Here is a 25110-nt window from a genome sequence, read left to right on the forward strand (position 1 = left end):
CTTCATCTTTTATTACTACTTTTTTTCCTGCCACTTTAAAATTGTTGCGCTTCTCATTAGCTGTGCAATTCTGTTTTATTGGAAATCCAGGTACGTCTAGCTTTTCCCAGACACCCCCATTATTGCCCCGAAGAGAGGGAAGCTAATCTTATCTAGACTCACTGAGTAAATCTGGACTCTGCTGTGAGATTGCTAATACAGTAAATTAATTTTTCTTAAGTATAACATGGCTTACTAACTATGTGGAGGAAGATCTGAAAGTTTTGCAGAACTGCTTCAACTTATGAAATTAATTGTCCTAGTGTTTTTTTCCCTAGCTTTGTACAGAAGCTAAATAGTTCTCTGAGCTGATAGGGGAAGGCACTGTGGTTACCATCTACTGATGGGAATGTGAGAATGAGAATGGTTATAAAAGTGCCTTATTTTTTGTTCGTCCTTAATATTGCTCACTTAGTTACGTTGGGAATTCTGGGGCTCATTCAACCTCTTTCTACAAAAGAAACACTCACACTTTGCCTGTTCCTGGTGAGATGAACTTCGTGTTCTATTTCTCCCTCATTCCCTGCTCAGTTTCTGTCTCCTCCAAAACTTATGACATCATAGGAGTAATTGACTCTTTGACATGGATTTCTCCCGTCGGGCACATCTGGATTTGTTCCGAGGAAACACCATGGTTACTTTAATATGCTGATTTTACCAACATCCTCCTGTTGGATCAGTCCAACCATCAAGAATTATCACATGAGTCCATAGCTCTCTCTCAGAGCACCCTGGAGACCAAATAGGAAACTAAGCATTATCCCAGAGAGAAGGCTCACTCAGGGATCTGCATATTTCAACAACTTCCCTGTTCTTGGAGAAGTTCTCTAACAGCTCCTGTAATTCAAGATGGAAAGCATCCTGTCTGTACCATAGCTAAAGGACCGATCACGGAAATGAAAGTGCAATTACAGAAAAATTACCCCTGGGCCATGACCACATTTCATGAGCATTCTATTGCCATCACGACTCATGATTTCAATTTTCAGGACTGAGAGTCTCTGCCGAAGCCCAATTTAAATCCTTAATACGAGAGTCTGTGCTTTACAGTCAAGTGTCAATGCAGAGTCAGTCAACTGGGGTTTAGTTCCCTGGGCCTGACCACAGTTATGTGCTGGGAGGGAACCAACAGGGTCGCATATGTAAATGGTACTGTGCTAAGCAAGTGTGCTATTTTCTCTTTTACTTCTGATCAACCACAAGACTAGATTTAAGACGCCTGTTCAGTTGGAACTTGAAAGTGATGATTTTTACACCAGAATTCTTAATATCTGAGTTTTAGTTTAAAGGAAAAAATGCTGATGCCTTTGAAAGTCAGGGCCATGCTGAAGTGTTTTCCAATTCTCATTAAAAAAAAAATCCTCTGAACACTTTTGGAAATAAAAAAATCTTAATCTTTTCCTTTGAATAATGTCAAGATGGAGTGTACCTCTGGAGAAATATTGATGTAAAACCAAATCAATACGTCTCCACTTGTTACTGACTCTCTGTGTTGCTTTGGACAAGTTGTTTAACTTTTCTGAGCCAGCCTCAGTTTTGCTCAACAAAAGTTAATACTGCCATATAGATGGGAGATTCAGTTGCCTTTGTTTTTATCTTTAAAAAGAAGCATTTAGTCTAACAGATATGAAACATCCCTGCACATATATTCACACAGTCCAAGAGCCATTACGTTTCATATAATGAGAATGTACGATTCTTGGCAATCCGATAATCTGGAATTGCCTCTAAGCTATTTCAATGCTGGTCTTTTTTTCTGAGTTTGGCCCTTTTTACACCTCAAAAAGACTTAATAGTGTTCAAGATTATGAGATTGCTGCCATATACAGCATTGCTATTCTTCAAAAAATAAGGCTTTGCAAGCTGAAAAGTCAAAGAATCAGTGTAGACATGCATGATCAAAGTCTGTAAAATAATGAAAACCATTTCACAATTGCATCAGAGGTACTATAGCAGGGTTTTAGGAGCCATCTCACTGGTACAGCCAATACCCTGCTAAATGCCAGGGGCAGTCTGGCTGCCTGTGTGACAACTTCTCCCTCCCTATCTTCCACAACTCGCTTGACTGGGATGATCAAGGAGGGCTTCTGGGAGGGGGTGGCATCTTTGGAATTTAAGTGGGAAGGACATTCTAGGTAAGATGGATGCTATGGGGTAATATACAAAAGCAGGAAAACATTAAACCTGTTCAGTGATCACGGTGCAGTAGCATTTGATCTAAAGTAGGTGATTCCATTAGAGAAAGAAAATTAGAAAAGTTGTCTGAGCTCCAGTTTTAGAGGGCCTTGAATGTCAGGCTAAGAGGATAGAGTAGACCACACTATAAGCAAAGAAGAACCATGACTTCATCTGTTAGTTTCTTCTTATAACACATATCCACTGAGTACCTATTCTGTGCTACCTTAAAGATAACATTTGGTAAATAGTAGTTCAGAATGCCTAGTCTAGAAGCATATCTAGATGGACTGAAGGAGGATGAGGCTCTAGGGCAAGAAGAAACAAGTTAGGAGGCTATTGGGCTGGTCCAGGTGAGAAATTTCACTGGTCCCAAGGATCTGGCACATACAGTAGAAAGTGGTACTGGGGACCAAACTGAAGAGCATGGCCTCAAGAAACATCCTTTGTTTGGTAGTTTCGGCGCTTGTGTTGGGACTTAAGAGTCCCAACATATATATATCTTCAACATACCACAGTTTACCTTCAAGTAATACTGTGGTGTTTCACATATAGTGTAAGAACCTTACAAACAGTGTACTTCCATGTCCCCCTTCCCCAGCCTTTGCAGTATGGCTGTTACACGTTTTACTTTATCATATGTTGTAGATAAACCCCACAATACATTGTTATTTCTGCTTTAACCAATCAGTTACCTTTTCAAGACCTTTTCAATTACTTGTTCAATCACCTTACATTAAAAAAATAGAAAAAAAAAGTTCTGTTTTCCCACAAATCCACCATTTATTGTGTTCATCGTTTGTTTCTGTAGATCCATATTTCCTTCTGACATCCTTTTCCTTCCAACTGAAGGACTATTTAGCATTCTTTATGGTGCTTTTCTGCTGGTGTTGAATTCTTTCACCTTTTGTCTATATGAAAAAGTGTTTATTTCACTTTTAATTTTGGGAGATATTTTCACCAGGCTTGGAATTCCCGATTGATGTTTTTTCTTTGAGTGTTTTAAAGATTCGCTCCATAGTCTTCTAACTTGCGTTGTTTCTGGCAAGACATCCGCTGTCATCCTTATTTTTCTCTTCTGTTTGTAATGTGTCTTCCCCCCACCGCCCATGCCCAGCTCCTTTTAAGATGTCATTTTTATTACTAGTTTGAAGCATTTTGATTATGATAAGAAACATTTTGAGGAGTGAATCAGGAGAGTGTTGTAACAGATAAGATGTGAGCACTGGGAAAAGAGGCAAATTAAATGTGAGCCTGCACAGATTAATTGAAACTGATAGTGGCTTCTTTGAGTCCAATATTAACTATCTCTACAGGTGTAAAGGAGAAATATTACTACAGAATGTACCCTAAATGTATCCTAAAAGAAAAGTAGTAGACTACACTTGAAGAACACTGTATGTATATATTTGTGAGGGTTTGTACACACACACACAGACGCACACCACCAACAACAACCCTATGGCATAGGTACTATTACAGTATCCATTTTATACATGTTAAAACTGTTGCGCAGAATGGTTGAATAGTTCTAGCACATTGCTGGTAAGTGGCAGAGCTGGGGTTTGAACACAGATCATCAAATTAACAGTAGTGCCTTCAACCACTGTTTTAAACTGCCTCTTACAGTAAATGGCAGCCAGGTATATCAGAAGCAAGATACTGACAGATTTACGGGACACCTTTGTTATAAATATTCCACGTTAAAGGGGAAAAAGATGCTGCTTCTTGGACCTGGAAGATGCTCCTTTCGGAGCAGTGACCTCCTGTCTGATCTTCCAGCCTCTGGCTTAGATATTGATGTTCCTTCAAATATAAAACGTGTCCATAATCTTAGAGACTAGACATCTAGCTACACACCATACTGTCTACTCATGGTTGCTACCCAGTGTGTCCAACACAAAATAGAAATTTCTGCAGGTGGAAGGGAAGGAGTTCACACACATGTTTGAACTCATGCATCAGCCCATTAATAAGGCATGAGAAAGAAAGGAAAAACACCAAAATTCTTGTAATGTCTCTGGCCTACCTATTGTACTGATAATGACAGTCATCGTTTACTGAAACTCTTCTAGGAGCCAAGTACTTGACTTCTAATCGTTAGAGTAAGGACCCACACTGCTACTGTTACAAACCTTATGTTTCTTTGAACTTTGAACTATTCTTTGCAAATTACTTAACCTTGCTGTACGTCAGTTTCCTGATCCACATCATGAGGTTAATAATAGTAGCCACCAAAATGTTGTTTTGAAGATTAAATGAGATGATGTATCTGTAAAGTGCCTAGGGTAGTGCCTGGCACCTGCCAAGCATTCAGTGAGTATATGATGCTAGTCTTTTTATCTCCATTGTTTCTTCTACCTGGGAGTCCCTGCTTTGTCCCTCCAAGCCTTAACTGTCCTGCAAAATCCAGTCAGCATTTAGCCTGCCACCCTGATCCCTTCACTCAGGCGCCGTCTCCGCTTCTGCTAACAGTCAGTAAACACAGCCCGAGCTTCTCAGTTGATTGGCTTCCTCCACATAGGCTCATTTTGCCTTTTCAACTAGATTCATTCATCATTCGTTGAATTCACGTGTCGTCTGAGCACTAACCCGGTACCAAGGACTGTTCTGGTTTACGTTTCTTATTAACTGGTCTAGGGTTAGACCAGTAAATAAGAAAGGTAAAAAGCAAATCTCTGCCTCATGGATTTATGTATTGGTGTGGGGAGGGAGAGGGTACAGACAAAAAATAATATAAATAAGCATGTTAGATGGTAACAAGGATATGGATATAAATAAAGCATAGAAGAGAGATAGGAAGTGTTGGAGGATATCATGCAGTCTTCAATATTGGAGTCAGGGAAGACTTGGCTGAAGGAAGAGTACAAGCCATGGAGACCCAGGTGTAGAGCTTTCCTGGATGAGGATACAGCAGGTACAAGGGCCCTGAGGTGGGAATGTTCATGGTCACAAGAACATCAGGGAGGTTAGTGTGGCTGGAGTGGAGTCAGCAGAGGGCAGAGTTGTAGGATATAAGGTTGGCAGGTGAAGGAGGTGGGGCAGATTAAATGGTGCCTCACAGCGCATTGTAATGGACTCGCCCTTCACTTTGACGTGAGAGCCCCTGGATGTCCTGAGTGAAGGAATCCCTGAGGCAGGAGCCATATCTTATAAAGGATGAACCGGTATTAGAGCAGAGTTTGGAGTTGACAGAGCATCCTCACAACCTTCACAGGAACCCTGTGCGGGCAGGATTATCCCACCCATTTCAGAGGTGAGGAAGCTGCTGCTCAGAGAGGAGTAGTAAAGTCCCCGCTGTCATGCAGCTTTGGTGGCATAGGCAGGATAGAAACCAAGATCCCCAACTTCCAGCAGGTAGAAGCTGAGCCCCACTTGTGTTCCTAGGTTGAATCCAATGATCCTATAGTCCTCTTCACCGTTTGCTCTGTCTACCTCCTCTGGGTTCTCCCCCTCCTGTGTCTAACTAGCTCTAAAGTGCCCCTGGAGGAAGAACTTAGGGCTGGCTTATGCCAGGTGGGCAGAGCCGGGGTACAAGAGACTTGACAGTACCTTCATGTGAATTAGAAACAGCCATCCCCTCGAGGGCCACAGTCCCCATGGGCATAAGGTTGCATTAACACAGGGTGAATTTCAGCCCTTGCCCACCTCCTCCAAGGGCCTTTGTGCAGTACACAACGTTTACCACTGTAAATGACGGGCTGATACCTCTTCATGAATTTCTGTATTTCACACGTCATTGTAACACAGTGGAAGTCACATAAAGATACTCAGTGAATCATGAGTGACTGAATTCTTTCTCGTTTTTCATCTCCTAATGTGATGAAGACGCTCTTTGTCAGCCTCTGATAGAGGATATAAATTATTGCACACATTTTTTTGAGCATATACTATATGCCAGCACGAGTCTAGGCACTGGGGATATGGCTACAAAAAACTGACAAAAATCCCTGTGTTGATGGGTCTTACATTCTAGTGGAGGAGACAAATAATCAATGAAATAAATCAACATAAGTATCTTAGATTGTTACCTTGCAGAGAAGAGAAAAATAAAGCATGGAATGGGGTACGAAGTTTTAGTGAGAACCAGAAATGCTGACTAGACTGGCCAGGGAAGCCTTCACAGAGAGGTTGACGTTTGAGCAAAGATCTGAATGAAGTGAAAGAGGTACCGTGGTAGTCAGAATAATGGCCCCCAAGATGTCCACATCATAATCCTTGGAAGCTGTGATGCCACCTCAGGGCAAAAGCAGCTTTGCAGATGGGATTAAATTAAGGATTTTGTGTTTGGGAGATTATCCTGGCTTATCCTGGTGGGCCTAGATAATCACAGGAGTCCTTCTCAGAGGGAAGCAGGAGGCCAGAGACAGAGATTTGAGGATGCTCCAGTGCTGGCTTTGAAGATGGAGGAAGGGGCCACAAGCCCAGAAATGTCAGGGGCCTCTAGAAAGTGGGAAAGAGGAGGAAACAGATTCTCCTCTAGGGGCTCAGGAAGAAACACAGCCCTGACCACACCTTGATTTTAGCCCAGTGAGACCTGTTTGGGATGTCTGCCCCCCAGAACTGGAAGAAAACAAATTTGTGTTGTTTTAAGCCACTGAGTTTGTTGTACCCTGTTGTTGCTGTATTATAGGAAACTAATCCAGCAACTGTGTAAATATCTGGGGAAAGAGCATTCCAGGCAGGGAAAGCAGGAGGTGCAAAGGCCCTGAGGTGGAATGTACCTGCTGTACTCTGTGATGCCAGTATGACTAGACTGGGCCATAGTGAGTCAAGGGGACTTGAGGTACAGGGGGCCAGGGGCTGGGGGAAGATTATGTGAAACATTGCAGGCCACACTGGCTTTACTCCAAATGCCAGGAGGCCCCGCTGGAAGCTATAAAGCAGAGAATTGATGTCATCCAGTTCATGTTTTAACAGGACCACTCTGGCTGCTGTGGGGGTGATATAGGGGGTATGGGGGCAAGGGAAGAAGCTGGGAGACCAGTTAGGAGGCTTTTGCTATAATCCAGGCAAAAGAGGTTGTTAGCTTGGACCAGGGTGGTGACAGCTGGGAAAGGGTGACAGAGTGAGAAACAGTCAAATTCTGAATATATATTGAAGATGCAGCTCATAGACCAGATAAAGGATAAATGTAATACGTGTTAAGTTTAACTGGAAGAGATCCTGAATACAATCCTTTCAGTAGTTAAAGATTTAATGTGGAAAGACGGCACACACAGGAGGCCAGAGTAGAATGGATAATAATCCAGTCTCCAAATAAAATGCTCTAGGTTCAAATTCTGGCTCCGCCCCTCGCCAGAAGTATGTCCTTGAGCAACTTTTGGGGGCCTTAGTTTCCTGATCTGTAGCATGGGAGTGTAATGGTACCTGCAGAGACTGTATGAGCATTAAAGAGAAAAATGCTTTGTAAGACCGAGTGTCTAACCCATAGTAAGTACTCAAAAAATGTTCTCTCTCATCATGTAGAACTCACTGATTTTCAAAGATATTTTTCTATTTGTAAAATGCTTGAATAATTTAAGGTGGAGAAGTATTTGAAAACAAATGAAATCTCTCCCTTCCTGTGGGGCATGTTCACAGAATAGCTGGGACGCTAACACGTTTCTCTGGGTCCCGTAATAGATTTCCCGTGCTCCATTATCAACTAGTTGCTGTATCTTTCATTCCTGGCTTTGAAAAAGGAGGCTGATCCTTCAGTCTTTTAAGGAAGAATGAGTATTACATGGCAACTGAATATTTATAACACACTCTCCTCTTTTTAGAGCAGTTGTTTTACCCTCCCACCATCAAACCACTGAGCCCAAGAAACCTCAGATGTTGGAGAATATCAAATATGGTCTCTTTTCCCCTTTTTCCTGGTAGATCTGACACACCTTTGAACCTTCAAAGGCCGCAGTCATCAGTGATGCAGGGAGACGCGCGACGTTGCGTGCATCATGTGAAGACAAATTTATTAATGTGAACGGCGCAGTGTGGAATAGCGGTTGGGGCTGAATTAAAATGTGAGGCTCTGTAACTCAACAAAAAGCACAGAACCGAGGGCGGGGAGAGACATGGGACAGGCTGATGAAAGACGCAGCGCTGATTCGGGACTTCCCCGAAGAGAGCTAGGTAAAAGGGAGATATTGCTTAAGCAGGCTCACGTAACCCTGGTATCGTAATTAAAAGTCTTTAACAAAAGAGGAAGAGGACTAGTACTGGAAGTTTGGGGGAGGCTTCAATGAAAGAAAATAAATTTACAGAGGGTAAGAAAAGAGGATGATTTCGGTTAAATGTTGAGAATAACTCTTTAAGCAAAATAATCTTGAATTTCAGTCATAAAGGATATTTGAAAATCGGTTGGACAAAGGAGGCAATCGACTTTGTGGCCAGAGTGGGAAACAGCTTTCTAATTTTAGAGTTTGCAGCCATAACAGCAAGAAGTTAACAAAAAGAAAGAAAGTAGATAAAAACAGGAGGAACAAGGGTCTCAAAAATTGGCTAAATCCAGAGAATGAGTCCTGGTGATATGTACTTTTCCCTTTTCTTACATACAGGACACTGCCTTAAATGTCCTCCCTCCATTACTTTATCTGAGACAGGGACACGCTGTTCACCCCTGCTATTGGGAACGTTTGATTAGGGGCCCTCCTTTCCCTGGATCACCGTAAGATTCTGCCTGAGGAGCTGGTTTAAGAAAGTAAAGAAGCACTTGGTTTGGGACCTGATAAAGTCACACAGGGTTTTTCTCTGAGTCCATCCCAGAATAACCCAGTGGCATCCATCATCACCCAGTCTCTCGGGCACATGTGAGGCCAAACCTCATTGCAGGGTGGCTGTAGCATTCACAGCCACAGCCAGCACGGTCTTCTGCCATTTAATGAGGCAGTTCGGCTGCAAGGGAGGGGAGAGCGATGTCCCGTCCGATCCGATGATTAAATGCGTCAGGTGTTACGTAAAAATGCAAGAGTTTCCTCTTCTCTGAAGTTGCCTTAAGGAATGGAAAACTCAAAAACTCCTTTGGAAAAGGAAGAAAGGAGATACTACCAGCTTGCCATCTGCTATTTGATGGCATTCATTAAACAAATAGTTATTAAATAACCTTCATTAAAATTTAAAAGTTAAAGCATGCATTTGCATACTAGTGCGACCTGGCAGAAGAAAGCCAGAGTTAATAGAGACTATCCAGTAACTACTATGTACCCTGAACTGGAGGATGACGCACATAGTATATAATAGGCGCCTGTTGTGGGGTGGTGTATGTGTGTGTTTCTGCGTGTTATCAGTCAGGTAGACAGGACGAGAGGTGAGTGAGAAGAGAATAGCCAGGTTAGAGGAACACGGGACAATGAAGGTGTAAAGGCACCAGAGAGCCTGGCGAGTTTGGGCAAAAGCCGTATGGTTGGAGCTGTAGGAGTTGCGGCCAGAGAGGTGTGTTGGAAGCACTTGGGGTTGCTCAGCCACGGCAAGATCAAATCTGCTTCCAGTGGTGACTGGGGGTTTGGCAACACAGGACGGGTCCTTTAAAATGCTCATCAGCTTTGACCTAGTAATCCCACTTTTGCTAGTCCATTCTGAGGAATCCTGTTTAGAGAAAAACAAGCAAGCAAAGAAAACTTTACATACAATGATCTTTTATTTGCATTTTAATAACAGAATTGGAAGAACCTAAACGTATGGGCATAACATCAGGGGAGTGGTTAAATACGGGCTGATGCAGCCACATGATATATTGTGCAGCTAGCAAATGATGTTCACAGAATTTGCAACATGGGCGGGAAGAAAACTTGCTATTTATCATTAGGTTCAAGACACAAGATACAAAATTATTCAGACCAATTTCAACTTGAGCAAAAAGTATATTAAAACCAGGAAGGAAGAATTCATTTACTCACAGTCCTGTATCAGACAAACAGAAATACTATTCTATATAGTATTTTTTATTTAGAATAGTATTTCTGTTTGTCTGTTACAGGGTTGTGAGTAAATGAATTCTTTTTTTTTTTGTACTGATTGTACATAGAATAGGTTCATTATAGAAAGTTTAGAAAATATATTAAAATACTATCTGCCCCCAAATTCTTACCTCAGTGTCTGCTTCCGGGAAGCCCAGACTAAGAGTGTTGAGGTCCTGGTTGTGATTCTACTATCCAGGGGGCTCCTGTATAAAAAGGAACAATGGGTCATGAAGAACCTGCAGGTGGGCTACAGGAGAGCAGACGACATGTCAGGGAACGTGGTTCTAGAGAAGGAAGGGATATATTCCAGGGAAAATCCCCTGGGTGGAATCTGTAGGAGTTGGCAACCGCTTGGGAGTGCGGTATGGCGGAAACGAAGTAAACCATCCATAGGAAATGAGCGTCTAGCCCTTCAACAGCTGAGAAAAGGGAAGCCGGAAACCTTATGGGTTTGGGCAAGAGCGGGTGGAAGAAGGACAGGACTCAGTTTGGTTTAAGACATGTTGTGTTTGAGGTACCCACAGGGTAGTCACTGTCATTAATTGTGAAACTTGCACTGGAAAAGCACTTGACGAACACCCAATACGTACGCACTGAATTGAAAAGCGTTGTTTTTCCACATGTGGGTTTTCTAACAGGCACTTTCTGTGAAGGCCAATCACACATTTATGAGCTCACGCCAGCCAGAAAGCATGGGATCTGGGCTACGTGCTCACGCATCCTGAATACATACTGAGATGAATACAGCTGTTGAGGCCGGACTACATATGTGTGTTAGAAAAATAAGCCCATCTGTAACACTCTGCAAGATGCCTCCAGGTGTTCACAAGTAGCTCTTTAACATGAATATTTTATCAATGCCAGGGCAGATAAAGGAAAATTGTCTCCATTATATTCCCATCACCGTCATACTTGGTTGAATGGACCTCTAACTAAAGAATGTAAATATGTTTAAAACATTTTTCACCTCTCTTGAAACCAGCAAGCCCTGATTTGTGTTGTTAACTGCTTCTGCTAGATTCATGAAATATTTCGGAGGCAATTCCCTCTTGGAAGTGTGATTGGGCAAATTTTCATCCAAAGCGTTTGCTTTTGTTTTATTTATTTATTTTTTAACTAGCAGTTCTAACAAGGGGAAATGGACGTTTTAGAGTAAGTGGGAGAATATGTGTGGGGGGGGGCGTTTTACTTGTGTTTTATTTTTAAGTCCAACTTTTCAAGTAAGGATAACGAATATCGGGAAGGAAAGTTTATTTAAGAAAATGTGTTCTGCAGGGGTGGCCCCTGAGCTCTGACAGGGCAAAAGGTCAAAGACAAGGTCAGATCCCAGACCTTTGCTTAAAACCATTCAGGGGCTTCTCATGGTCCTCAGGATTCAGAACAGTCCTTTGTGAATGGAAGAGGCCTGCCCTCTCCTCCCCTTCCAGCCTTTCCCCAAGCTTCTGGAGCCCTACCCTCTCTGCTTCAGCCCTTCTGGTCTTTGGCCATGTTCTGCCTCTGTGCCCTTTCACTTGCTGTTCCCCTGGCCAGGAGCTCTCTCTCCTCCTCGTTTCCCTGGATGAGCCCCACTTGACCTTCAGGTCTCAGCTCAATTGTCATTTCTTCCAGAAGGCTGTGGTCTTCTGCTGGGCAGTCCAAGGGGTGAATTTTCTAAAAAATGTCTATAGACTCAGTGACTTCACAGGACACTGAAGGGTCAAAGAATCCAAACAGAGTGTGGTGATTGTCTTGTTACAGAGGCTATTTTTGGCTTGAGGAGGAAATCAACATGGAATCACAGGCATCTTATTCATGTACTTATCAGACATAACTATGGAGCAGATACCCTGAACCGGGCACTATGCTAAGCCCATTACCTGGATTATCCGAATTCTACAACAACCCTATATTCGTTTAATAATTTTTTTATCTAATAGTATTCAAAAAATACGTTTTGGACGCCTGCTACGTGCCTGGCCTTGTACTGGGAACCAGGGGACGCAGCAGCAGACCAGGGAGACGTGCTGCCTGGCCCCATGGAGCTGGTAGCCTGTGCGGAAGGCAGACGTTGATAAACACTGAGCGGCTGTGTAATTCATCAGAAGCTGAATAAGAGCTCTGGATGTGGCGGGCAGGCTGCAGGCACCCCCCCCCCCCATCAAAAGAGACTGAAGAAGTCTAGGAGGGGTGCTTGAGCTGGGAGCACCCGGAGGGATCGGGCGTCAACCAGGCGCAAGAGGGGGGACGATGAGCAATAGCAGGTGGAAAGCCCTGAAGCGAGCAGTCGCGACCTGAGGGTGCCGGGGCGGCTCGTGCTGCGGAAGCAGAGCCAAGAGGACGGTGCGGGCGCCTGGAGTGGGAGCGCCGTCGGGAGCCAAACCTGCTGGCCCTCGCCGCCCTTGGCAACATTGGCGGCTTCATCCCTTCACAAGGGGAAGCAAATAACGGCATTAATGAGAGGAAGGAGAATGTTTTAAAAGATCTGTTTGGCTGCTGGACAGAGAACTTCTGGAGTCATCACTCAAATTGCAGACTCCTCTGGTAAAAATTTCTTTTCTCTGTTGATTACTTTGGCCAAAGCCATTTCCTTTCCACCCTAAACGTACTTAACAGAAATGACGGTCCCATTTATTTTTATTGGGAATTTATTACTTCTTTGGTGCTAATCACTCAGATGCTCTGCTGTGGACCGTCACTGCGAGGTTTCTTGTTTTTGGATCAGACATCCCCAGAGCCCCTGATCGTGACTCATTACTGGAGAAATCATTTCTGATGTCACCGGTGGGCCCTTCTGGAAAACCCTGGTGCCTGGGGACTCTCGGGCACAGCGGTCTGCACGCGTTTCTGCCCGCTGTATGCCAGCAGGCCCTGGAAAGCAGGCGCGGCCTAATTTACAAGAGCAGATTGGCTGCGCCGCACCCTACGAGTCCACCAGCCATCATCTCCCCGCCCCACCCCAGCTTTAAAGTCAGCTCCGTAATACACGTTTCCATGCTAACGGACAATTTCCATATCGCCCCACTTTATTGTCAGCATAAGTCTGTCCTGTAAACCTGCAGCAGAAGACTCAGGTCAGCAGACATTTGGCCTCCAGGATATTGGGAAAATAGACAGCTGGAAATGATGCAAACTTAGTATATTGGCCCTCCAACTTCCTAAATTTGCCGCTGAAAGTTTGGTGTTTGTGGACTGTTTCTTCCTTTAAGCGGGCAAACTTCAGCCCCGGAAGGTAAGACAGCAAACTTTAAACCTCACCCCAGGTACAGCAACGCTGGCTGAATGGTGCACTTGGTTGCATATGAAATGCGAACTGAGTAGCACAGAACCGTCCTCCCAGCACCTTTCAGCACATTGAGATCAGCTGCAAGAATGGGGTACATTGGAGACTGATTTCCGCTGTTCCATTCATTTGCAGAAATTTGCAGACAATTAAACTGTCCCCCTGCAGTAAAGGTATAGCTGCTCCTTTTAGCCGGAGGCTGATTGACATTTGCTCCCTATCCTCTGCGAAAGTTAGAGTTGTGATTCTCCGGTTACACTTGAGTAAGGAGCTCTGTCCACGCACAGCCCTGGGGAGGTGAGTAGCATCCTGCTTGGATCAGGGGGCACGGGGGTCCCAGAGGCCTGCGTTCCCATCTCTCACTTAAGAGCTAAGTGACTTTGGATAAGTCTCATATCTTTGAACCTCAGGAGAACAGGCGTGGTGGTTCTACCTGTGAGTTGTTGGATGTATTAAATAAGATAATGTCACAGTGTGCCTAGCACAGTGCCTGGCACGTGATAGCTACTCACTAAATAGCAGTGTTTCCTTTGCCACACTCAGTGAGTCCAGGGCCAGGATGTCAAGTATATTTTAGGATTAGAAAGATAAGGAAGGGGGCTTCCCTGGTGGCGCAGCGGTTGAGAGTCCGCCTGCCGTTGCAGGGGAACCGGGTTCGCGCCCCGGTCCGGGAGGATCCCACGTGCCGCGGAGCGGCTGGGCCCGTGAGCCGTGGCCGCTGAGCCTGCGCGTCCGGAGCCTGTGCTCCGCGACGGGAGAGGCCGCAACGGAGGGAGGCCCGCATACCACAAAAAAAAAAAAAAGAAAGATAAGAAAGGAATAGGCTGTGACCTTCAGACTTGAGTCCAGAACCCAGGCCTCAAACTCATCAAAGGAGTAATTCTCATGATCTTTCAACCAGATATGGAATTCAAACCCAAAGCATCATACCTTTGCACGAAACCAGTAAAGGCTCCCCGCTGCCTGGGAAGCACATCAGACCTTCCCAACATGATCTACAAGACTGTCCACAGTCAGGCCAGGCTGAAAAGTCTCAGCTGGCACTGCCCTCCCTGCACTCCCTGCTTCAGCCAGAGGGATACTGCCAGCATCTACGATGCTTTTCCCTGTTAAAATAACTTCTCTTAGCACATAATTTTGCCCCAAAGTTACAAAGTTGGAGAGAGAACAAAGGCAGTGGCTGGTGGCTTCTTTATAAAATGGTTGCTCTCTTCCCCTCTCATTTATTACCTAATGCAGAGACATGAACTAGGGCGGGCACATATGAGTTCTCTGGCCACTTCCTGCCCCTTTGGGTGTTGGCTCATGAGGACCCTCTGCCAGGTAGCAAGACAGGTCCGAGCTGCTGTCTGGCCTCGGGTTCACTGTGAAGAGAGCAGGGCTATTCCTCTCAAATCTCGCTACTTTCTCGGAGTGGCTCTTGGAAGACTTTTCAGCCCTCAGCTGGACGTGGAGGGAGGGAGCAGTGCCAGCCAAAACATGGAGAGTGGTCCCAGCTGTAGAACACCAGTCCGGGCCCAAACCTTTCTGTTCCCCTTCACTTCTGGGACACCAGCCCAGTTAGTCTCTACTCTGGACAGCTCTTGCCTTGACGGTGTCCTAGGTGGGTTCCCTGGGAACAAGCCTGGCGACTCAGAGGTCTGTGTGGAGGAGGGGAGGGGTGTCTGCACCCACACAGAGATGAGGGCAGCAGGAGGAGGCGTTGGGAAGAGGTGAACCGAGGAGACATGGGCTGCGATTTCAGCAGGGCTCTCAGCCGGCCTGGGGCCGGCTGGGACTCTGGGTGCCGCCCGAGCACGGTCGCACCTGGAGGCCGGGGGCGTGCCTTACACACCCCTTACCACTAACTGTGTCCCTTTCTGCTTCGTGATCTTCAGATCAGCTGTGAAGTGGGGGCAGAGTCCGTGAAATTACTGGGAAAACATACTGTGATTCCCTCTTGTGACATGTCTGGAGAAGGCAAATGCGTACAGACAGGAAGTAGATTCATGGCTGCCGGCGGCTGGGGCTTAGAACAGGGGAGTGAGCATATGGGCATGAGGTTTCTTTGGAGGCTGATGGAAATGTTCTAAAATTAGTTTGTGGTGATGATCACACAGCTCTGTAAACTTCCTGATAATCGTTGCACTGCACCCTGAAAATGGGTAAATGTAACGGTACTTAAATTGTACCTAGATAATACATTAAAAATACTGTGGGAAGGAAGGAGGGTAGAGAGACTCCAACCAGGGAAAGTTGACCCCCAACTCTCCTTTTCCCCAGATCAAAAGCTCAGATTTGCATTTTCGGAGGAATCTCTGCTCTGTGAAGACAGGTTTGGAAAAAGGAAGAAACCCAACAGATAAACATTTCTTTACTTTAACCCTTAAAATCTATTCTTCACGCGGCAGCCAACATGAAATGTGTGTGTGTGTAGATATATATGTAATTGTAAGTGGGTTCATGTCATTCTTCAGCTTAAAACCCGCCCACAAAAAGAAATAAACAAACAAAACACCTTCCCATGACTCACATCTCACGCAGAGTAAAAGCCCGAGTGCTCTCTGCAGTCTACGTGGCTGGCCATCCAGGATCTGAATTCCCTTTACCAGCTCCCTGGACTGTCTCCCCGGCTCTTCCAGGCCAGGCCTCCCTGCAGCTCACACTCGCCAGCGCCTGTTCCTGCTGCTGGTGGTCCCTCGTCCTGCCACAGGGCGCCTTTCTTGCTTCCTTCATCCTCCAAGGCCGCCTTCCCAGCGGGCCCGTCCCGGCCTCCCCTCCTCTGTGCACAGTCAGCGCTCCCTGCCTATCTGTTCTCCTGGACCGTGTTCACTGTCTGTCTCCTCCAGCTAGAATGTGAGCTGCATGAAGGCAGGGAGCTTCTATCTCTCGGGCACTGCACTATCCCAGATGCCGAGAATTACTCCTGGCAGGAAGGAAGGGATCCACAGATAGTTTCTGAAGAAATGAATGAATGAAAATAAATCCACTCTTTCTCTCCTTGTCACGTTCTTCATCCTTTCTGCCTTCCTCCTTCCCTTGGCCCCCATCCTCCCCTCCCACCCCCAACCCCGCCCCTGTCCCTCACGGTCGCAGGGGCCTCCTCATTATTTCCACGGTGCTCTTTGGGACGGTGTGATGTGACACCCCCGGGTAGCATGAAACTTGCTGTTAATGCACTGCCAGTTTCTCCTGAGATTGAGAATCAGGGAGGAAAGCAAATGAGATTGTAAACCCCAATACCCTTCGACAGAAAGACACAGGCCCCGGTCAGCCCGTGGGAAACGAGAGATATTTATGTAAGGGTGACAATTCCCTGTAGTGAAATGCCGCATGAGTGAGTCTGCCAGAGGACAGAGTTCTGCCCTTTGACTTAAGCAAGATTGGATGAGGCCCCTGCAAGCCTCCGGCTTTTCCAGGCTCAAAGACGTGGATGGATCATTGGTCACCTACTGAAGGCGCATGGCTAGTCATGCACTTTCCTCTGCACGCCCCGTGTCTGTGTGTGCGTCTGTGTGTGTGTTCTTGTGGCTGAGGGAGCTGTGTTGGGTTGCAGGGGGAAGGTGTGTTGTATGTGTCCTTGGGTCTAGGCGTGTGATGTGTGTCTGTTGCATGTGCATCTGTTAATGAGTGTGTGTGTGTCAGTGTATGTGTGTGACCCTATCGAATGGATCCTGAGTGTATACACGTTCACGAGCGCATGAGTGTTTGTGTTTGGTGAGAGAGAACTTTGACGTCAGTGTGCATGTGTCTAGTAGTCTGGAAATCTGGAGGTGACTGCGTGTCTGTTTAAGATCTGGCCTCAGGCCACCCACAGCTGAATTACTCGCCCCTAAAAGGCACCGAGCGGCTTGTCTTCATTTCCTCACATCCGCTGTCCTGGTATGAATAAGACCATCCTTCACTTTTGTGCTGTTCTTTGGAGAGTGCAGACCACCTTCAAGTGCCATTTCTCATTTCATTCTGATAACCAAGAGCACAGGAGAGTTACCGTCCTTTACAGACGAGAGATTCCCCTTAAGCCCCTCCCTGTCCTCCTCTCCCTTCCCACCTCCTTCAGGCATCCGTCTCCCTCTGGGGTCACCTCCCTTCTGTGTCTTCATTCACCCAACACTATGGCTGCCTTCCTCTGACCCCCGCCTCTCAGCGCAGCACCCTTCCTGGTCTCCCTTTGAGCTGACAGCCTTCCAGCTTCTTCCAGCTTCTTTCCTTCCTCACCAAAGCCCTCACTTCTCGTTGGTCCCTCGGACCCTGGACCGTAACACGCCCTTAGAGTCGTCTTCCCGAAGTCACCAATTACCTGTTCATCGTCAACCCGACAACCTCCTCGTAGTGTTCAGCCTGTTGGAGGGGACCCCTGAGTTGTGTGATATGGCCGTGCACTCCCTCCTTTTTGAAATCCTCATCTCTCTGTCCCTTTGGTTTTCCTCCTTTTGCCAACTAACCTTTCTGTGGCCTTTGCTGACCTTTTAGAAACTCATTGGATGATTGAGTTCCTCCCTTTTCCCTCTCCACATAATCTGGATGGTGTCAGCTCCTCCTTCACGTCTAGCTACTCTCGTACGTGGGCGATTGTGACATTTCTTGTCCTCATTCATCTCTCCCTCCTGAATGCAACTACTTATACACCCTCTAGAAAACTATGTTGGCTGCCCTCGAAGTCACAACACCCATCATCTGAGCCCAGAACTGCCTTTTTCCTATTTACCCACTATCTTGTGTCGGCTGAAAAAAAAGATGCACGGCTTAAAAGTTGAAAGTTATGTTTTATATGGTGAACATTCTTAGGACTTCAAGCCCAGAGACAGCATCTCAGATACAGGCTGAGAAAACCGTTCAGAAGAGGAAGCGGGGGAAGCCAGGATATAGAGGGAGGATTTTCAACACCACCAGGTAGTCGTAACAAAAGGTTACCGTTAATAAAGGAAAACTAGATATCTCAAGTTAAGGAATTTAGCACTTTTCTATGTATGGGAAGATGCAAGAGTCTGGGTTCACTGAAATCATTCCTTTGATACGCACCTCAGCTCTCTGGGGCCAGCATCCTGTGTTTTCTCATCCTGAGTTTCCTCAGGCTGCACCGTCCAGGCAGCTGTAATGTGCTGGCTAGATCCTTGTTTACTGATATAGCAGGCAATATCTTACTTCTCACTCGGTGATGGCAACACCAGAAGACAGGGAGTCCTAACACAGCCTCTCCTTTAGCCTGATGCTCTGTTCTTTCCCACACCTCTGTCTCTTCTTCTGTAAAGATCTGGTGAATTAGTCACATACTTTTAAACCTCACTGCTTCCATCTTGTCTTTCTTTGAGGTTACGGCCACGTCCCGGTGTATTCAAAGGCTTCACATGATAGATTGACAGATACAAACACACACGCATGTGCCTAGATGTGCCTATGGTATTTGTCAATCAAATTAGATGCTATGGCTCCTCCAGGGCCTCAGTCACAGAAAAGCACTTGGCTTCAGAGCACACAGACAAACTCATTACCACAGACCTGACCAAAGGTAGACATCTGTCCACAAACACTTAGTTAACAGATACACACGTAAATCACAAAGACGGAAGTGGAGCCACGGACATAGAATCACAGTCATGGACCAATTTTTTGTTGAGGTCCCTGCCATGGTGACACAAAAAAAGTTGAGTTGGAAGAAAAGGGATGCCCCAGTCCTGCCCACCATGGTGGGCTCAGAGAGTCCTGTGCACACGGAGGCCTCTCCACAATTGCTCACTCTACCTCCACCCCCTCCCTTCCAGATGCTGTTTCCTATCCTGAGACTCAGAGCCTCCTGCTTCTCTTTGAAGGTACTTTAGAGCCAGGGGTTTGCACAGGTGTCCTTATTACCAAGCTGCTGGGATATGAGGGTGAAGGAGATGGATTGGCAGTGTGGGCTTCAGTAGCTGGTAAGCTGGGAGGACACCAGAGGTAGAAACGGGGACTCAGCAACCTGACCACTCTGGCCACCTGTCACCCATTCACAGGCTTGGAAACACAGATAAGTTCTGTAGTGCAAACAATGGAATGTTTGTTACTGACAGTGAGTATGCTTTTCATTACTTTACATACATTTTCACATATGTCGTCATAATGAATGGAAACTTACTTTTGCTCTATTAGAGCAGAATCACCAATCCCTTACATTTGCATAGGACTTTAAATCTTTTCACAGTGCTTTCCTAGACTTTCCTTCATACAAGAGTCAAGATTTTTTTTATTGTGAATAACATTCGTATATTGCACGTATTTTACACGTTTTCTGTTCTTTTCATGTTCCCTAAGAAGCCAACAGAATCTTTACAGATGTTATACATCAGTGTTTTATGGATGTAATCCACTCTGTTTTTCATTGTCTTCTCACTGTCCCATTCTCTCTTTCTTTCTCTGCTGTTTTCTACATGGTTGGTGTTGGGTTATTTATTTATTTATTTGGTTGGTGTGTTGGTTGGGTTTTTTTTTTTTTTTAATTTATTTTATTTATTTATTTTTGGCTCTGTTGGGTCTCCGTTGCTGTGCGGGCTTTCTCTAGTTGCGGTGAGCTGGGGCCCCTCCTCGTTGCGGTGCACGGGCTTCTCATTGCAGTGGCTTCTCCCGTTGCAGAGCACAGGCTCTAGGCACGCGGGCTTCAGTAGTTGTGACGCATGGGCTCAGTAGTTGTGACTCGTGGGCTCCAGAGCGCAGGCTCAGCAGTTGTGGCACACAGGCCTAGATGCACTGCGGCATGTGGGATCCTTCCGGACCGGGGCTCGAACCCGTGTCCCCTGCAGTGGCAGGCAGACTCTCAACCACTGCGCCACCAGGGATGCCCCTGTTGGTTGGCTTTTTGTCATTTTAACCCTTCTGATTCTTTCTTTTCACTGTCTTTTACACACTCCAGTTTTCCGTCTTTGCTTGAATATTGAGTCTTTGCTCTCCTTAGAAACCAAGCAGTCTTTATTTAAAATTAATTAATTTATTTATATTTTATTTTTGCCTGCTGTGGGTCTTCGTTGCTGCACGCTGGCTTTCTCTAGTTGCAGTGAGCGGGGGCTACTCTTTGTTGCAGTCCACGGGCTTCTCATTGTGGTGGCTTCTCTTGTTGCAGAGCACAGGCTCTGGGCACGCGGGCTTCGGTAGTTGTGGCGCACAGGCTTAGTTGCTCTGTGGCATGTGGGATCTTCCCGGACCAGGGCTCGAACCCATGTCCCTTGCGGTGGCAGGAAGATTCTTAACCAGTGTGCCACCAGGGAGGTCCCCAAGCAGTCTTTTATTTGGACTTATTCATTGAGGTTTTGAATATTATTCTTCTCTGTTCAGTATAGTTTATATAAAGTAGAGGGCAGCCAATATGGTATTCTGTATTTTCCTACACATATTATCTTACATATTCTCTCAGCTAATTAGGTGAACTGCAGCAATTTATATAACCTCTCAGAGCTTAACATTCCTCATTGGTTAAGGAGGGCTCGGATTTACTTGAGAAGTTTATTGCAAATATCAGCAAAGACACATGTAAAGTGCCTAGCACATGGCCCAACACATGTTTAATAAATTGTTGTTATTATCATAGTTTGTGGTTGTGATTGTGGAAGCAGTCAAATGATGATCATATTGGTTAGAGCATGGTCTTCACAACGGCCTTATTGGTGACCGCCTAAGAGTGTCTCCTGCTGATGGACCCAAATTTAACCTTCTCCTGCAATTGAACATTCAGGTGGTTTGCCATTTTAGCTCTTTATAAATAATGTCTCACTAAACATCTTCCGGCTTTCAGTTTTTTCCTCTTTTGAACTTAGCATTTGGATGTATTCCTAGGAGTGAGATTACAGGGTGAAGGGATATGTACACTTGTAAGGTTCTTGATAAATAAATACTGCCTGATTACTTTCCACGAGAATAACATCAGTTTACAATCTGACCAAAATCAAGAGAAAGACTATTTATATACAGTTTCATAGCCTTCTCTGGTCTTGTTTCCTACTTGACTTTTCTTATATAGAGTTTCCTTTAAAATTATTATATATTGGGACTTCCCTGGTGGCCCAGTCGTTAAGACTCTGCACTCCCAGTGCGGGGGGGTCTGGGTTCGATCCCTGGTCAGGGACCTAAATCCTGCATGCTGTAGCTAAAGATGCCTCGTGCCGCAACTAAAGATCCCATGTGCCACAACTGAGACCCGCTGCAGCCAAATAAATAAGTAGATATTTTTTAAAATAATAAAAATGAAACTATTATATATGTATAAAACTATATCACTGTCATATAACATATATACATGCATACACTTTTATGGAGCATGGGTCAGTGATGGTGTTTATTTTTTTTTAATTTTTTTATTTGTTTTGTGGTATGCGGGCCTCCCTCTGCCGTGGCCTCTCCCGTTGCGGAGCACAGGCTCCAGACGCGCAGGCTCAGCGGCCATGGCTCACGGGCCCAGCCGCTCCGCGGCACGTGGGATCCTCCCAGACCGGGGCGCGAACCCGGTTCCCCTGCATCGGCAGGCGGACGCGCAACCACTGCGCCACCAGGGAAGCCCCGTGATGGTGTTTAAATATAATTTGCCACATGATTTTTATAGGAACTTATTGTGCAGAGTTTGAGATGCTTGCTTTTGGTGGTACCTCAGATAATTTTAGTGTGTGGTATTGAATGTGATTGGTTTATATATTGAAAATGATATCCCATTTTTAATTCTCTTTCAGTCCTCTGATTGGGTCAAGGAGAAAGTCTCAGCTCAGTGCTAATAACCCTTTAACACCCCTCTAGCCTTTTCTTATCTCCCTTTCAAAGGGAGGAAACTTTCCACCCACTAAGTGTCCAGCTCAAGTTTAATAACATCATTCATCTCATTGTTTATTTTTATGTTTTCGTACTTTTTATGAGAAGCCATACTGGTACTATATTTAAAATAATGACACGAAGTTTCCCTTTTTGCATCCATTTATTTAATTAAAAAGGTGAATAACAGATAAGACAAATTCTCACAGTGTTGTTCCAATGATTGCAGTCTGGGACATACTGCGTGGGGAGTGAGTTCCAGTAGTGGGCCCACTAATAACAGCAAACAGACTTTGCGAGAACTTTGACGAAGAGTCTCCATAATGCCTGACCTTATGGAACATTGTGTTTGGAATGCTGTGGTCGCCCCTCATCCCTATTCATTTGTGATCGTGAGGACCTTGCATTTGGCCGTCAGGAGAGTCACACTTGTATCCAGCGAGTTCTGTGGGTTACTGACCAGCCAAGTAATCTCCTCACTTGACAGATTAAGAATAGGGGGCTTCCCTGGTGGCGCAGTGGTTGAGAGTCCGCCTGCCGACGTTGTGAATAGAATGATTCAGAAGATGGGATTAAACAGCTTAATGATAGTCATTGTGAATCACAATGTCAGCTTTAGTATAATTCTAATGATGTACTTGCTAACGCTAATGAGGTTTGATAGAATAAAATTAACAATGTCCAAGCAGCTGTATGCTTTCACAACAAAGGAGCCATGTCTCGGAGCAGACTGATACATCTTCTCCGTGGGGGATTTTAGTCAATTGATTTGTTTTTTCTCTTTTAGGATATATTTAAATTTGAAAGAACTTCTCCTGTCCCAAGACAAAAGAGGTCCATTGTGGTATCTCCCATTTTAATTCCAGAGAATCAGAGACAACCTTTCCCAAGAGATGTTGGCAAGGTAAGTCAGACTAAAGAAAACTGCTAAAGCATGTTTTTATTGTGAGATGGGCATGCATGAGACAAGCTGACTCCGACTGGCTTGGCGACCAGCAGGAATTGGCCTCAGATCCTCTATGGTAAGAGGCCAAAAGTTTTTGCCAAGGAAAGAATGTCAAAGGTCATGAAAAGGTCCATTGTGGTATCTCCCATTTTAATTCCAGAGAATCAGAGACAACCTTTCCCAAGAGATGTTGGCAAGGTAAGTCAGACTAAAGAAAACTGCTAAAGCATGTTTTTATTGTGAGATGGGCATGCATGAGACAAGCTGACTCCAACTGGCTTGGCGACCAGCAGGAATTGGCCTCAGATCCACTATGGTAAGAGGCCAAAAGTTTTTGCCAAGGAAAGAATGTCAAAGGTCATGAAAAGGGAATTTACAAAAAAAAACCAAAAAAACACAACACCACCTTTGTCATGCTTTTGAGATCTACATGGTAGATAATGATGTAAGAGTTGTGGCATTAGGATGTCATTGGTTAAGACATAGCCGCACTGCTTTTGTAGATGATGCTCAGACCATCAGCCAGATGAGTCCCCTTAGTGTACCAGGGTGATGACATGTGTCCTTTCATTTAGGGGAGGTGTGAACAAGCATACAAGCCCCTGTTGTTATAGAGCTTGTGTTCTAGTGGGGAGAGAGATTTTTTCAATGAGTGAATAAATGAGAAAACTGCAGAGGATAACAAATGCTGTGAGTAACAGACACGGGTGATGTGAAGAAGAGTAAACGGCAGGACCAGGGTGCAAGGGGGAGGAGCGGATCTCGACACAGGTGACCGGGAGCAGCTGGGTCGTGTCCCTGACGTTTGTGAGGGGGCGGGAAGAATGAGAGAGGGGTAGCCAAGGGGAGATCGGGAAAACCGTATTCTTGGCAGGGGGAACTGCATGTGCAAAGGCCTGGAGGTGCGAAAGGATGAGGTGGATTTGCCTGGCACGATGCCTGGTTGGCTGCAGTATAGTGTACAAGGAAAGAGTGATAAGAGTTGAAGTCAGAGAAGTTGGCCTGTTGTGTGGGTCTTGGAGGCCATGGTGATGTATAGGATTTTCATCGTGCATGCAGCCAGAAACCACTGGAAAGTCTCCCAGGGGTGTGTGTGTGTGTGTGTGTGTGTGTGTGTGTGTGTGTGTGTCTGAGACACAAAGAAACAGCCAAGAGGAAGGTTTTATAGTGACCCGGGCAAGAGGTTAGTGTGACTTGGACTATTAGAAATCTATTTCTCTTGGAAATTAGAAGCATTAATCATCCGATATCCTGATAATAACCGTATTTATTATTTTAAACTATCACTGTACCAAAGATGCAAAATCTTGCCAGGTTTCCGGGATATGATGCAAAGGGAAGCAGAGTTGTTCTGAGAGGACAGTGGTACGGCTGACGTGCCCTGGCCCTTTGGACAGCCCTAGCCTCTGTCATGGCCTTTGTGTAGGTTTCCCTGAAGCCAAGGATAGCACTCGCCAAGGGGCCAGAGTCCTCAAGTCTGCAAGACTCTGCCAACAGACAGTTTGAGACACAAGTTGCACCCTTGTTCTGCAGGTCTCCTTCATGTACGCTTGGTGTTTTCAGCCCTTGCTGTGCATCAGAATCACCTGGGGCGGTTAAAATACAGATGCCCGTCTCCACCCTCGGGAATCGACTCAGTAGGTCAGGTCGTGAAGACCAAGCGCCAGCAGTGTTTAAGAGATCCCAGGTGATTCTGATGCACCCTCAAGTTTACGGAGGTCTGACCTAAAATACTTTCTCCTCCCCTGCCTACCACTAAACTATAATACTTTCAGTACTGGAATTTCCACTCTATTAATTAGTTTACAACAAGGGTGAATTATCACATCTCACTTGCCTGGAAATTTGGTTGTCCTGGCATAATTATTATGAACACCACCTTTCCCCTTAAACTTGTCCAGCTTTGGACAATAAATTACGTGGTCATCCTAAAGCTTCCTCCAACCCCATACATTTGTCCCCCTCAGTATATTCAGGGAGTTTTCACAAGGCTCTTTCCTTGAGATACATAA

At 45.3% G+C, this 25110-nt stretch overlaps 1 protein-coding gene across 1 annotated transcript in view; it reads left to right on the top strand.

Annotated features, from left to right (window-relative positions):
• Positions 1–25110, top strand: part of CDH13 (cadherin 13) — a 1052304-nt gene that overhangs the window by 444126 nt on the left and 583068 nt on the right. The window contains exon 4 of the mRNA XM_024125020.3: positions 22940–23056. Coding sequence (XP_023980788.1) covers positions 22940–23056 — 117 coding nt within the window. The remainder of the gene's footprint in view (positions 1–22939; positions 23057–25110) is intronic.

This window comes from Physeter macrocephalus, chromosome 17, assembly GCF_002837175.3.
Source record: "Physeter macrocephalus isolate SW-GA chromosome 17, ASM283717v5, whole genome shotgun sequence".
NCBI lineage: Eukaryota > Metazoa > Chordata > Mammalia > Artiodactyla > Physeteridae > Physeter > Physeter macrocephalus.